Here is a 13,296-nt window from a genome sequence, read left to right as displayed (position 1 = left end):
AAAAATATCTTCAAAAAATGTATTCTTATTGTGAGTACCCATGCCATTCCACAGCCTTACCCTGTAAACTGGCCTAGTAGTGTCACCTGCTTGTCTCCAGGGCAAAAGATATGCTTGCCATTTAGCATAGCAAGAAATATTCACTTCCTATGTTGGTTCACTAATTCTAGGTTGCATTGTCCACGTATAGTATAGCAAAACTGTCATGTGCCTCCACTCTGGTTGGTCCTAAAATTAAGCGGCCACCACTCTCCAGTCCCAAATAGCTCTAGGAGAACTTGTAGTTTTCCAGGCTGCACATTTGTCTTTGTGAGTCTGTCTTGCTTACTGCCACGCTTCACTTCAGCTCCACTCCACCGCTGGCTTTTATAGGGCATTTGCTACCTTCTCAAAGCTGACATTTACAGACCTGAAGCCTCCTGGGACCACTGATATGTTTGTTGGTGCTGGACCTCACGGTGCAGTTGTATGGAAGTGTCTGGGAAAAGCTTGGTGATGTTGTGACAGGGTTTGTGATTTCTGACCCCTACGTTTTCCTTCTGCTCTCCAAGGCTACGGACACCCCAGAGGACCGCAACAACCCTGTATTGCTTTACAACAAGATGGAGCTAGGGGACATGAATGCCAACTTTACTCTTGAGGTTGAGTCAAAGGTAAACACTGTCTAGCTCAAATAAAACGTATAATTTTCTAGACATAATTCTTGGAAAAATAGTTAATACGGGTAGATTTTGCCTTTTGCTCATTGTAGGGAAGACTTTTTTTTTTATTACAAAGATTCAGCCTTAGTAAAGCATGAACAAAGATTAATTTCATGATGATCAATAGTTGGATCATTATGTTATAATTTGCACAAACGCAATATTCATCCAAAAACTACTTAATAAAAGAAACAAATACATTGACTGCTGTATTAGAAAACTGTGGTGCCCATTGGGGGCTGACGTCATTGTAAACATCATCACAACAAAGAGCCATGATTTTGCCAGCATCTTTGATGGATAGCTGCACATCACACTATGCAGTGCTGCCAAATTTAACGCATATCATTGATTAAGAAAATAAAGCAGAACAGTGGGTGTCTACTGGAGTCTGCAATATGGCGCCTTGTAAATAAGCGATTACAGATTGCTCAAACATGCATGAATCTCTCCAAAAACAACTTTGTGAGAGGAATTTAGAAGGGGAAACAACTATAACATGGTTAAAACCTCTAAAAATTCTATTTTGCACAGTAAGTCTGCTTTAATAAACTGTTAATAAACTATTTATTGATTATTACTTTAGTCTTTCTTCATGCTTCATTAAGGCTAATTAAAGTGTAGTTATTATAAAGTGTAATAAAATACTAAATACTAATTATAAAAAATTGTTCCTTGATTTCCTTGCCATTACTATTATAACATATGTCTCCTTTAATATTGTGTCTTTTCCTCTGTAGACTTTCAACTGGACATACTTCACAGCAAAAATTATGAACACAGTCAACATCACTGTCCCTGACACAGAGAAGATCATCAACTATTCACCAAACTATTACAGAAAACTCAACGTTCTCCTGGAAAAATATAGCAAACGGTGAGACCAGGTTATATCACTTAAGAATGAGAAGTTTGTATGGATTAGAGTGCCCAGCATGCCGTAAAAACACCAGCTCTTCTTTGCCATACGCTACAGCCTTGCTTTCATATGAGTGTTTTCTTTGAACATTCTTCATTTTACAGGGATCTACAGAACTACATGGTGTGGCGCTTTGCTATGAACATGGTGGTGGGCCTGAGCAGAGCATACAGAGACACCAGGAAAGCCTTTCGAAAGGTACAAGCTGTGCGCCTAAAGGTGTCACTATAAAAGTTACACAGTTGGGCAAAGGGGCAGGCTCATTGTCTTTGAATAACTGTGGTCATAAGCATACACACTTTGTTTGAACACATTCAGTTTTTGCTACTGAATACTAAGACTGCACAATTTTGGGAAAAAATAGAATCATATTTTATTTTGATTGTGATTAGATTTGCAATATATGTTTAAAAAGTATGATTCTGTTTGGAGTGTTCACATAATAAATTACTCCAGCAGGAACATTAACATCTGATAGAAGACTGAAATATGAACTGAAAGATTCCCATGCATTTCAGAACATATTTGTAGAGGTTTAACAATGAGGACAGCACAATTCTTACTTAGTTTTGGCAATTTGACAACTGCAACAACTCAAATTTCAATACTGATTGTTTGTGATATATTTTGAATTTCTATTAAATCCAATTAAATAGTCCACAGTGTTCAGTATATCAAGGTTTTATTTGTTTGAGGGCTGCGCAGTGGCAGAGTGGTTATGGAAAACAAATGTGATGTTAAAGGGTAGTCTTCCGGTATAAGTCTTGGCCATCGTTCATGCTTTTCTCTGGCTATGGCTCATATAGTTCCAAGGATAAGCTCCAGCAACCTCTAATGGGAAAAGCAAAACAGATGAATACATTAAAAAGTGTATGTAAACACAATACACAATATTCTTAAGACTCATTGCCATTCCACTGATGTACAATGATGCTACAATCACAAAGAATGCTCCTGGGGTCTATGCTTTGAATGGCTGTTCTGTGCCCTGCTCCATAGGCTTTGTCTGGCACCACCTCAGAGGCAGCCGTGTGGAGACAGTGTGCTCTGTATGTCAACAACAACCTGGAGAATGCTGTGGGCCGGCTGTACGTGCAAGAGGCTTTCTCCGAGAAGAGCAAAGAACTGGTCAGTGTGGATTCAAATCATAATGAATTTAGTTTCTGATAAAATGTTTTCTTTAACTGTTAGTTTTGTTGTTCCAAAAGGGAATCTTGGGCTCAGAGAATTGCCCACAGTTACTCTAATCCAAACACTCCCCATAATAGTAAACTATCACTTAAGTAAATCTTGAACAAACCTGCTTAACAATTAATTTTGTTAAGCAGGTTTGTTCAAAAAAGCAACAGAAACAAGGGAAAAAGAAAGCTTTAAACAACCTTTTTTAATCGCTCAGTAACATTGCACATATAACATATATAGAGGGTTGTGTCTTTCAAGCTTACTAAGCATTTTTGCAGTACAAGTTTCCATAAAAATGATAAGAATGATAATATATTTAGAACACAGCTTAGCTTTTAATGACTATGTTTATGGAGATTTTGCGCTTAATTTGATGATGGAGACAATTGTTTAAAACAAGCTAAATTCATTAAATTATAATGTATTTGAATAGATGTACTTTGTTTTTGATTAACAGCAGAATAATATCCTCGATGAGTACATATGTTCCGTGGGTTTTCATGTGCTGGTATAAACCAAACGTTTTTCAAATAAACATTAGACTGGCAGTTAAATACAGTAGCACTTTAATAAGTATTGCTTGAAAGTGAAATCAAGAAGCACGCATATTTACAATCTAATTTGCTCTCCAATATAAACAAAATGATCAGCCTCTTCTGGTCTTAGAGTTGGCTTGCTTTGTTGCTTTTAATGCTTCTTCTATTTAGACCAGTCTTTTTCCTCCCTTCTGTTTTTACACTCGACATGATGCCCACTCAGCTCCCTGCTCCTCTGGACGCATGCAGTTATAAATGTCCCATAGTCCACGTGACTCCTCGCGCGTGTGTGTGAATGCATCTGCTACACAGTGTAAATCATCACCTTGTTGTGCTTTACCATATGGATTTCTGATAGAACCAAATGGACGTGTGTATTTCTCTGCAAAACTGGCACATAACCACAGCTGGCATCTTGTCTATGAGCAGATTTATAACATTGTTTATGTATATTTCTGCATCTCACGAATTTTGGAAGTAGTAAATATTTATTACAACACACAGGAGATGAGTCCAGGCATGTGAGGAATACAAAAGCAGATTTAGTTGAGTTTCCTGGTGCCTACCTTTGGCCCTAGACTAATGAAAAACAAACTAACCAGGTGAATAATAAGCCAGAGAATTGCAGGCTCAGACAGCTGGACTACTGATGGATATTGCACATGAAGTTAAATGAATTTATGGCCCAATAAAAAAAAAAAAAATATATATATATATATATATATATATATATATATATATATATATATATTTTTTTTTTTACATTTGCAATATTAACTCTAGTCAAAGGGGGTCAGTAAAAAAAAGTTAGGTATCGAGGAATCGAGATGTATCATATAGCAGTTGAACTACAAGATTTGACTTTTTCTTACAAACAAAACCAATCATCTAAGTAAATCATCTTAAACCACTTCCAAACCACATCACAGAATAATACAACGTTATTGCTTACAAATACACTGACTGTGGCCTATGACTTCACTTATGTTTTTAAAGTCAGATTACATGGCATAGTTTCTTAAATATTTGACAGAAACCAACCTCTGCTTTTGCCATTTTCCAAACTAGAGGACTATCTCACTGATGAGCCCATGTTTTCATTGGACAACATCTTCTAGTGAGATGAGAGCACTTCATTGTTGAGCAGCCAGCTGCCATAATAAGCACATGGACCACCATCCTCCAACTGTGTTTTCTGCTACAGATTGCACATGTAGGAGAAGTGCATGTAAAGGTTACCTCTGCACTATGTGCATGTCCTACTTATCACAATTATAGCATCCAAAGAAGGAGGAATGTCAGACTTGAACATGTTATAATGCTCCACATTATCCAGAGATGCAGCCACATGAACCATTCACCAGAAAAAAGATTTAAACTTGTCATTTCATGGTCATAAACAAGTAAATCTCTGCTGGGACCTAGCTGAAAAGCATGAGCTGAGATGTGTGAGGAAACGTGAGCAGCACACTGTACCCTCTGCGATCAATGACAGAGGCTGATCAGGTGGAGATGCCTGGTTGAGGAAGGCCAGAGCTCAGCCCAAGAGACTTGATAGCCTGGAGTAGCACTGGAGTCTGGGGCAAGATGCTGACCTATGAAACTTGGCAGAGCCACTGCAATCTTAACATGCCAACTTCAGATTCAGATTTCAGGCATGATGTCTGTGAAGTACACATACACATGCTAAGAATTAGGCTTGAGGCACTGATACAATTTTTTTTATTAATCAGAGGTGGAAATGTAAAGTACAAGTAAACATACTTGTGTAAAGATTAACTCAAGGCTTACTGCTACAAGAAATCAACTACCAGAGCCATTGTTTAATGTTTATCATCAAAGTTATGATGGCAAGTGATCAAATGTGGCTTCAGCCTAAAAGTTTTGGATCTAGGAGCCGCTTGTGGTCCTTGTGGTTGGCCATGGTGTGGTGTTCAAGTGTGTTGCAGTGTGTTAGGGAGAGCTTGGCTGATGTGAAGAGACAGAGGAATGCATCTGCCTGTACACCCGTCATTATGGCAATCTGTCAGCAAATGCAACCTTTCCTCTTTTCTTTTTTCATTACATTTAAGTTTTTTCATGTCTTGTTTTTGTCATGTTTTATGCAAGACATGTTTGGTTTGCACAACAAAATCCCATGGTGAAGGCGTCAGTCAGTCTGTCTCTTTGTGTACCACAATCTTTGACAATTCCTTAAAAAATAAAACACTGACCTGAAGATGTTTTATGCAATACATGTGAAATATTTAGCTTAATTACCTGAACATAGAAAGAACTTTGAGACATATTTCATAATTTTGTTACATAATTCTTTTATGAAACCGTTTTTCCCAATAGACATTGTTACAAGCCCTCTTAGCAAAACGCTGAACGCCCACACTATGGAGACTTTGAAATATAGTCCACTATGTAGTTAGGCATGGAGCTATCTTCCATCTTCTGACTGCTTATTTGATTACTGTTTTTTCTGTGTTAATCTATGTGGGCCCCAGATGCAGGAGATGATTAAAGATATCCGAGAAGTATTCATTAGCAATTTGGATGACCTGACCTGGATGGATGCACAAACCAAGAAGGCAGCTGAGGAAAAGGTTCACTTTAACCTCAAAGTTGTTTTACTAAGTTAGCAAATGAAATCTTAATTGTGTTTTTTCCTCTCCTTTCTTCAGGCTAGAGCTATTCGGGAAAGGATTGGTTATTCTGACAACATAAGGGACGATCAGTTTCTCAACAATGAGTATAAAGATGTGAGTAGCTAATTAGACATTTTGTTTTATTTATTTATTTTTTGTGGGATATAGTTTGTAATATTTTGTACAAGGCTGAGAGAATTTTACAGAAGCACATGCTAGTCAAATAATGCACATATTTACCATTACTGAGTGTTTTTTTTTTTTTTTTTTTCCCAAGTCTTGGTCTCTTAAAATGCATTATATTTGAATAATTTACATAAACTGGTGATGAAAAAATAATAGAGAGCATTAATTATCTAGGTATTGATAGTACTAGACCACATGAAAATAACAGAAACTAAATTATTTTATATTCTTATATCAAATCTCTTCCCTAGTCTCAAAATTGAGTTTGGAATTTTAGTATTGTTTTAATTTTGAACCAAAGCTGTTCTCTCTTGATGCTTATGGAAAATTTCACGAGTGGATATTACCGGTGAAACCAAATTTATGTTTAGTCTTTTTCTTTAACACATTTTATCACCACTTTAACTTTCTACAATGTAGATATTTTGTTTAACTTATATTATTACAAAAGTATCTGATTCAAAGTACCTGCACCCTATAAGAGATCTTAGTGGATTTAGGGATTATGATATTCTTGCAGTGAAATAAATGACTTGGTGTTGAGAGCTTTCATCTACTCTAATCTCTTGTTTCTTTGGCCTCGTGCTATAGCTCCACTACAGTGCTGAGGAGTACTTTGAAAACATCTTGAAGAATCTGGAATTTGCACAGAAGAAACGGCTTCGTAAACTCAGAGTCAAAGTCAACAAAGAAGAGTAAGGCTGTGCATGTAGTAAAAAAGATAGAAGGAAAATGATATGTTGTTAGCTTGCCTGCATTTTGTAGTACTTTCTCCCACACAAACTCCCACACTCGCACTAGAAACAGCAGGAATGCTAATATTAGCTCTGGTTATTATTACCACAGGTTAATTTTGTGATTTACTCGGAATCTCAAATGTGCACTCTCTTCTCTCTGTAGGTGGGTAACAGGAGCGGCTGTTGTAAATGCATTTTATTCTTCTAGTAAAAACCAAATAGGTATGTAACGTATGCTAATGCAGCTCAGCATGATTGTAAGCCTGCAGTAACAGTTATGGGGGGGGTTATGGGGATTTAGTGTTCCCTGCAGGGATCCTCCAGCCTCCATTCTTCAGTAAAGGCCAGACCAAGTCACTCAACTACGGGGGGATTGGCATGGTGATTGGTCATGAGATAACACATGGATTTGATGACAATGGTATGACTTTCATTTATTATAAGGCAGATGTCTTTGGCGAAAAAACTCTCAATTTTTGTGGAAGCAGAATAAGAACTGCATTCACTAATTTGTGCGTCTTTACTACTGCCACTATTATCAAAATTACTCATTCAGAAAGGCGGTTGCTACTTCTGCAAAATAGGCCTACTTATCTAAGAAAACCTATTTCTTATGGGGACAATATAGGGTCCTTAACCTTAATTAGCAAAGGTAGTTATGTTAAAACTATGCATAATTCATTTTGAACTGTTGCAGTACAGCATAAAAAGTACATTAGAAATGTTTTTGTGCCCAATTGAAATATAACCAGTTGTCTTGGTAATATGATTTAGGCAGGAACTATGATAAAGACGGAGACCTGAAGGACTGGTGGACCCCAGACTCCACTCAGAGGTTCCTGGAGTTGTCCAAGTGCATTGTGGATCAGTATGGAAACTTCTCCTGGGATCTGGCCAATGGGCTGCATGTATGTTACTATTCTTAATTATGTTCATCTGACAATTAAAATTTATAGAGTACCAAAGTGAGTACCAGCATTTTATGTTTTCAATATAAGTAATTAACACAAATCCACAGACAAACACATGATAGTGTCCAGTTTTGTATTCACTGATCATAATACTGCACTCAGAGAAAAGACTTTGGTTCAGCTGTTGCAAACCACTAATAAAGTTTGTTTTGATAGTGTGTAAAACGTTATCCACAACCTCCAAAAGAAAGTTCTGTAAATAATAAATAGGGCAAATTCTAGAGCACAAAATAAAAAGAGATGCATATAAGATATATGCTAATATTTTTAAGTTAATAAACCTAGCACAAAAAGTGCTGCTTTGGGAAAAGTAATAAAAGTAGTCAGTATTTAGGAGAGCCAAGAGCTTTGAAAAAGCTGCAGGATATTTTGCCTCAGGGGTGAAAAGGCATCGAGCCTTTTTATTTAACCAAGGGCCTATTTATAATTGTCTCCCGTCAGAACACTAGTGCTGGCTCATCTCTTTTCTCTTCTCTGTCTCATGTCTTTAATATATTGTGTTGTCATAACCATCGCTCTCTCACTCTGCCTCCCCCTCCTGCTTCTTTGAACAAAGCCATGCTGTTGTTTATATTTTCCCACTGGGAAGAAATGATTTCTTGTATCCAAAGGAGTGATATCTGTGACTGGCTGAAATAAAATGAAACAATTACAGCTCCTCCAGTGCATTCCTTCTCACCAATCTGTGTCCTCTCTTTGTTCCCATCCCCAGTTAAACGGTAATAACACCCTCGGGGAGAACATTGCTGACAATGGTGGTATACGACAGGCGTATCAGGTAATGAGCCCACAGGCAGCAGTTTGAAGTCTTTTATCGAAGCAATGTTTAGAATGTTTTCCACTTCAAATACAACATTCAACTCTGTAGTTATTATTGCTTCTCATAATTTGATTGTGACTACAATCAACTTTCATTGTGTGTGGGAATAAGACGTGTGGTTAGCAGTAAATGATTATATTGTAACAATGTGGTAAAGGGTAAGTACGGTACACTCAGAAACTTGCCAGACCAATTCAATGTGGTATTACAAAGTCATAACAAATATGCCACAAACACAAACCAGAACACCCTAGATACATAGACAGAAAGAAAAGCCCTCTGTGTAAGCTACTTTTTTGTTGCAGGCCTACAAAAACTATGTGGCACTGCATGGAGAAGAACCGCCTCTTCCTGGTATAAAGCTCTCCCATGATCAGCTGTTCTTTCTAAACTTTGCCCAGGTATGAAACCTTACATCCGCTGACAGAAGAGGGGTGTGAATGATGGTGAATGATGCATGTTTGTGCAATAGTCATTTATAAACCTGTCTCACCTAATACAAACAAAAGACGTAAGATTCTTTGCTAGTGGATTATCACTAAGATTCACTCTACTCACTATTTTAGATTTGGTGTGGGACTCATCGACCAAAGCAAGCTGTCAATTCCATCAAAGTAGATGTTCACAGTCCAGGACAATTCAGGTAGAGTACATAATAATATAAATGGTAATGGCTTTAATGGACTTCATGACTTGTGCTACAAGCCTTACAGGCTGTTCAAAGAGCTATAGTGCTCAGAGGTAGGTAGGGTAGCCAAAACTGTAGACAAGTAAGAGTAACATTACTTCGAAAAAGTATCTTTACAATCTTACTGAGTAAATAACTACTAACCTTAACCTCTGACAGTAGGCCATTATTTAAAAACTGGAGCTACTTTTGTTACCACATCATCATTATCAGTGGCTTCCACCACACTGGCTCACACTTCACATTCATAAGGAAAATTCAGGATCTTGCTCAATGCAGGATGCACTGACTAGAGCCAGTTTTGAACTGCCAACCTTGTGGTTTCATGTTCTGAAATCACTGAGCAGTGTATCAGTACTGGTGCCCCTGTTCACTAGCTGCCAGCATGGACAAACAATGCAGTGCTGAGAAAACACTGCATCAAAGATATAATTATTTACAATTTCTTATGAGAGTTGTTATGACTTCCTGCTGTAGTTTAGAAAATCATTTTCTCTTGTATTTCACAGGGTACTCGGTTCGCTTCAGAATTTCCCTGAGTTTGCCAAAGCGTTCAAGTGCAGCAAGAACAGCAGCATGGTTCCAGAGACCGTGTGCCGTGTGTGGTGATTCTGCTGGGACTATAGTGAGGCAGCTGACTCTCAGCATTTAGCCCATGACCAGTGGCGTTTTGAATATGGGGTACACAGAAGAAGCTTGGAGACAGCCCCTCAGCCTTTAATAATCAAGTGGACCAGGATTGGTGAACTGGCACCACAGTATGCACTTCTTCTGAGGACATGGTGGAATAGACCTTTCCTTACAGGTGGAGATTTATAGTTCATTCATATTTTTGTTTCACTGGAAATTATCATGCATTTATCATTCATACTCAATGTGAACATGGTCAACTTGTTTTGATTATGACCACTGACAAACTTCAAATGGCTCTCATTCACTGTAGGACAAACGTAAGACATGAGGGGATGTGAAGTTAAACAGTGTGCTGATGCAAGCTGCTGCAGGTAATACATAAGTTTATGGTACACACTCAAAGTGCCAAAAACAACAACAAAAACAGCCAAGACCACAAGGGGGAGAAATGTCCGTTTGTGCCAAATGAAGACTGCCTTTCTTAGACACACACATGTTCAATATATTTTTATATACATCTTTATATTGTATACAGCTATCGAGTATTATACACTGTTTCAGGAATGGAAGGTTAATTAGTAGAGTTTCAAATGAACCAAAATAATATACTTGCCTTTCACTGCTGCTTATAATATACAGAGTGGACAATCTGCAACACCTTTTTATAAAGCCTTTCTCACCCATGTATTTCTCATTAGCAGCACATCACTGTCTCCTGTAGTCATTAAGGTGGTTCTACAAAGCGGGCGACTGCTATGCCTTATGTTTCATGTCTGCTGCATGGGGCCAGCCAGAGCGGGTGGGTGTGGATTATTGGACAAAAATCCCATCTTTAGCTATATTTGGCTCTGAGTAAAAAAAAAAAAAATCCAATTGGTATATAATTTGGACACAGTGCATAATTATTATTTTTGTCATATCTGTCATTGTTTATACTTTTATTTTTATTATCCAAATAATAATCATTTTAAGTTGCAACCAATGTTCATTTTGACCTCAGTCTTAAGTCTAAAATGATGCTGCATTTTAGTAAAAATGTGTAAATTATAAACTAGATGCAGTTGATAAAATGTCAGGCAAATGTACTGGACTTAATTCATGACTCATCTATTCAAACCAAATATTCAATTCAAATTATATGAATCACATTGTACTACTTCGTGAAGCTTTTACCACATGTATGAAGCACCAGAGTTGTTCTTTCTTTGAAAATGCATTTGAACAGTTTCATTCAAGGGTGGATCTCATCCCCAGTCTGCCATCTGTGTATTTTAGATAAACAGATTTGTTTAGATTTTATTTATAGGCAAAAATATCCAGTCATTTAGGCATATTTTAGCACTCTAAGAGACGTCATTATGAATATTATTTCGTTTTTGCATTGTTTTTGACAGCAAAAAATAAGATGATGTAAACTACGACAAAATATATTAGTGAACAAAACTGACCCTGCTTTGAACACCATGTGGGAACACCCTGTCTTTGATTCCTAGTGCAGCAAATGGTTGAAGATTGTACACTTTTCAACATGCACAGAATTTGATGGAGGCTGACATGCTCTGCCTCCCACACTCCACCTGTAGAAAGAACGATATATACCTCAGTTGCCTGTATTTAAGTACTTTATAATACTGACGGATAATCATATTGAAGAATTTTTTTGTTTCAAAATAAATCTTTAAATTAAAAATTAAATCATTGTTTTGTCCATGTGAGTTGTTTTCAGTTGAGATGCAGACATTACATTCACAAGTTAATGTTTTAAAGCAGAGGTAAGATGAACTATATTAGCATTTAGTCTGGGTGAAGAGTAAGTAATTGTTGTAATGCTATAATGGTACTAGTCACATTTTTTGTAGTATCAGTAGTCACAATAGAAGAAGTACTAGCAGAAGCAGTATTTGGGCCACTGACACTAACACCTGCTCCTACATTATTCCAACATTATTTCAGATCTGACTGCTTTATATAAGTTGATATAAAGGATCATTTTGCTCTATAATGAGCACAGTATGTGAAGTGTTCCCAAAATAACCATGATCTTTCTCTGAAAGTAGGCTCACTGATGCAGCACAACTGAACTGAAGCTGAATAGACTGCCATGAATCAGGGATATAGTTTAATTTAGCCACATCCACAGAGAGGCCACAAAACGTTCTTATAACAGTAGCCTTAGCTCTGCCCGCTTTTCCAGTAATTACTTATAAGCATTTGGGGAATATGGGCATAATGTGTTAAGATACTAAGCACAATGAAAATAGACTTTTTTTTTTTTTTTTATGTCAGCTCCCATGCTCCTGCCCAGTAAATAAACCCCATGCTGCAGCACATTTCCTGGCTCTGGAATGGCCCATGCTGAAAAAGGAGAGACTAAAACTGCAGCTCCACTCAATAAATATGTGAGAGAGACCTGAGGAAGTGAGAGAAGCAAAACAGAATCATAATATCAGATAGACAGCAAAGACATGTACTGCTACTTATAAGAGAAACATATTTAAAATCTTAAAAAAATCTAAATCTAAAAAAATATCTACAACTATTGTGATGGTCATTTAGTATGACTCAAGATTTAAGTTTCATACAGATCATGTTACAATATCATAAGCTTTATTTTGAATCTGTTTTGGTCCTTACATAAAAAATATTGTAACTTTTCCTGACATGTAATTTGGTAAAAGGTATTAACATCTTGCTTATGAGTTTGTCTGCATATGGGTACTGCTCACTGGTTCAGTACGGACTATATACATGCAAATTTGAAACTGTTGACCAAATGTATTCTGGGTTTCACTTCATATTGCAACAGAATCACATCATTTATTGGAATCAGATGCAATAAGATGGTAGCCAATATAAGTAGTCTCGCTATATCCACTCAGAAGTTTATTTCATCATTTTATCTCATCACTAAGTCCAGTGTTGTTTGCGTTAGAGCGACTCTGCTGCGGGGTCTTGATGTATTGTTTTCAGCAGTTCAAATTGCTTATTTACCGCCTGACTTCCCCACACAAGCTGTTAATACTCTGGCAGATAAGTGAAAGTTCACACCACCCACTTCCCTGGTTCTTTCACCTTCACTGTCTACTCTTGGGCTGCTTGGCCTGTAGCATCACAGCTAACATTACAGCCCCTCAGCATGTTCCTGGGAACTGCACTTTGCACCTTTACACAGCCCAAGATCTTATTCTGGAGAGATTTCTCACAATATTAAGAGGTCTTGAAATCTTATTTTCAACACAGCCTGGGATGCCTTTTAGCTGTATACCTAGAGCACATAATAGGCTATATCA

General features: G+C 37.3%; 1 protein-coding gene across 3 annotated transcripts in view; it reads left to right on the top strand.

Moving 5' to 3' along the window:
* Positions 1 to 11,714, top strand: part of LOC110163663 (neprilysin) — a 31,063-nt gene extending 19,349 nt beyond the window's left edge. For all 3 annotated transcript variants that reach the window (XM_055148076.1, XM_020928668.2, XM_055148077.1), the window contains 14 exons: positions 552 to 653; positions 1,442 to 1,578; positions 1,725 to 1,818; positions 2,620 to 2,748; positions 5,831 to 5,929; positions 6,008 to 6,085; positions 6,749 to 6,852; positions 7,058 to 7,116; positions 7,196 to 7,315; positions 7,669 to 7,802; positions 8,578 to 8,643; positions 8,991 to 9,086; positions 9,252 to 9,328; positions 9,883 to 11,714. In XM_055148076.1, the coding sequence (XP_055004051.1) occupies positions 552 to 653; positions 1,442 to 1,578; positions 1,725 to 1,818; positions 2,620 to 2,748; positions 5,831 to 5,929; positions 6,008 to 6,085; positions 6,749 to 6,852; positions 7,058 to 7,116; positions 7,196 to 7,315; positions 7,669 to 7,802; positions 8,578 to 8,643; positions 8,991 to 9,086; positions 9,252 to 9,328; positions 9,883 to 9,982 (1,395 nt within the window). In that variant the 3' untranslated portion in view covers positions 9,983 to 11,714. The remainder of the gene's footprint in view (positions 1 to 551; positions 654 to 1,441; positions 1,579 to 1,724; positions 1,819 to 2,619; positions 2,749 to 5,830; positions 5,930 to 6,007; positions 6,086 to 6,748; positions 6,853 to 7,057; positions 7,117 to 7,195; positions 7,316 to 7,668; positions 7,803 to 8,577; positions 8,644 to 8,990; positions 9,087 to 9,251; positions 9,329 to 9,882) is intronic.
* Positions 11,715 to 13,296: the final 1,582 nt, after the last annotated feature.

This window comes from Boleophthalmus pectinirostris, unplaced genomic scaffold (genome assembly GCF_026225935.1).
Source record: "Boleophthalmus pectinirostris isolate CB_2022bp ecotype Guang Dong unplaced genomic scaffold, ASM2622593v1 HiC_scaffold_9, whole genome shotgun sequence".
Classification (NCBI taxonomy): domain Eukaryota; kingdom Metazoa; phylum Chordata; class Actinopteri; order Gobiiformes; family Gobiidae; genus Boleophthalmus; species Boleophthalmus pectinirostris.
This window is presented reverse-complemented; position numbering and strand designations above follow the sequence as displayed.